At 54.6% G+C, this 1,486-nt stretch overlaps 1 protein-coding gene across 1 annotated transcript in view; it reads left to right on the top strand.

The window, feature by feature from the left end:
• Muc5ac (mucin 5AC, oligomeric mucus/gel-forming) overlaps positions 1-1,486 on the top strand; it is a 47,491-nt gene that overhangs the window by 37,192 nt on the left and 8,813 nt on the right. The window contains exon 40 of the mRNA XM_033764765.1: positions 677-1,072. Within this exon, the coding sequence (XP_033620656.1) occupies positions 677-1,072 (396 nt within the window). The remainder of the gene's footprint in view (positions 1-676; positions 1,073-1,486) is intronic.

Here is a 1,486-nt window from a genome sequence, read left to right on the forward strand (position 1 = left end):
CCCTCAACCACCACAGGAACCAGCTCAACCCCAAAAACGACAACAGGAACCAGCTCGACCCCATCAACCACGACAGGAACCAGCTTCACCCCCTCAGCCACAGCAACAACCAGCTCAACCCCCACAATCACGAAAACAACCAGCTCAACCCCCACAATCATGAAAACAACCAGCTCAACCTTCTCAACCACCACAGGAACCAGTTCGACCCCCTCAACCACAGCAACAACCAACTCAACCCCCACAACCACGAAAACAACCATCTCAACCCCCTCAACCACCACAGGAAACAGTTCGACCCCCAAAACCACAACAGGAACCAGCTCGACCCCATCAACCTTGTCAGGAACCAGCTCAATCCCCTCAACAACAACAACAACCAGCTCGACCCCCTCAACCACAGCAACAACCAGCTCAACCCCCACAACCATGAAAACAACCAGCTCAACCCCCTCAACCACCACAGGAACCAGTTCGACCCCCTCAACCACAGCAACAACCAGCTCAACCCCCACAACCATGAAAACAACCAGCTCAACCCCCTCAACCACCACAGGAACCAGTTCGACCCCCTCAACCACAGCAACAACCAGCTCAACCCCCACAACCATGAAAACAACCAGCTCAACCCCCTCAACCACCACAGGAACCAGTTCGACCCCCAAAACCACAACAGGAACCAGCTCGACCCCATCAACCACGACAGAAACCAGCTCAACACCCTCAACAACGACAACAACCACCTCAACTCCCTCAACCACCACAGGAACCAGCTCAACCCCAAAAACCACAACAGGAACCAGCTCAACCCCCTCAACAACGACAGGAACCAGCTCGACCCCCTCAACCATGACAGGAACCAGCTCGACCCCCTCATCCACTACAGGAACCAGCTCGACCCCCTTAACCACAACAACAACCAGCTCAACCCCCTCAACAACGACAGGAACCAGCTCGACCCCCTCAACCACGACAGGAACCAGTTCAACCCCCTCAACCACAGCAACAACCAGCTCAACCCCCACAATCACGAAAACAACCAGCTCAACCCCCTCAACCACCACAGGAACCAGTTCGACCCCCAAAACCACAACAGGAACCAGCTCGACCCCATCAACCTTGTCAGGAACCAGCTCAATCCCCTCAACAACAACAACAACCAGCTCGACCCCCTCAATCACAACAGGAACCAGCTCAGCCTCCTCAACCACAACAGTAACAAGCTCGACCCCCTCAACCACAGCAAAAACCAGCTCAACCCCCACAACCACGAAAACAACCAGCTCAATCCCCTCAACCACCACAGGAACCAGTTCGACCCCCAAAACCACAATAGGAACCAGCTCGACCCCCTTAACCATTACAGGAACCAGCTCGACCCCATCAACCTTGTCAGGAACCAGCTCAATCCCCTCAACAACAACAACAACCAGCTCGACCCCCTCAATCACAACAGGAGCCAGCTCAACCTCCTCAACCACAACAG

This window comes from Fukomys damarensis, unplaced genomic scaffold, assembly GCF_012274545.1.
Source record: "Fukomys damarensis isolate Sample0158 unplaced genomic scaffold, DMR_v1.0_HiC HiC_scaffold_16, whole genome shotgun sequence".
NCBI lineage: Eukaryota > Metazoa > Chordata > Mammalia > Rodentia > Bathyergidae > Fukomys > Fukomys damarensis.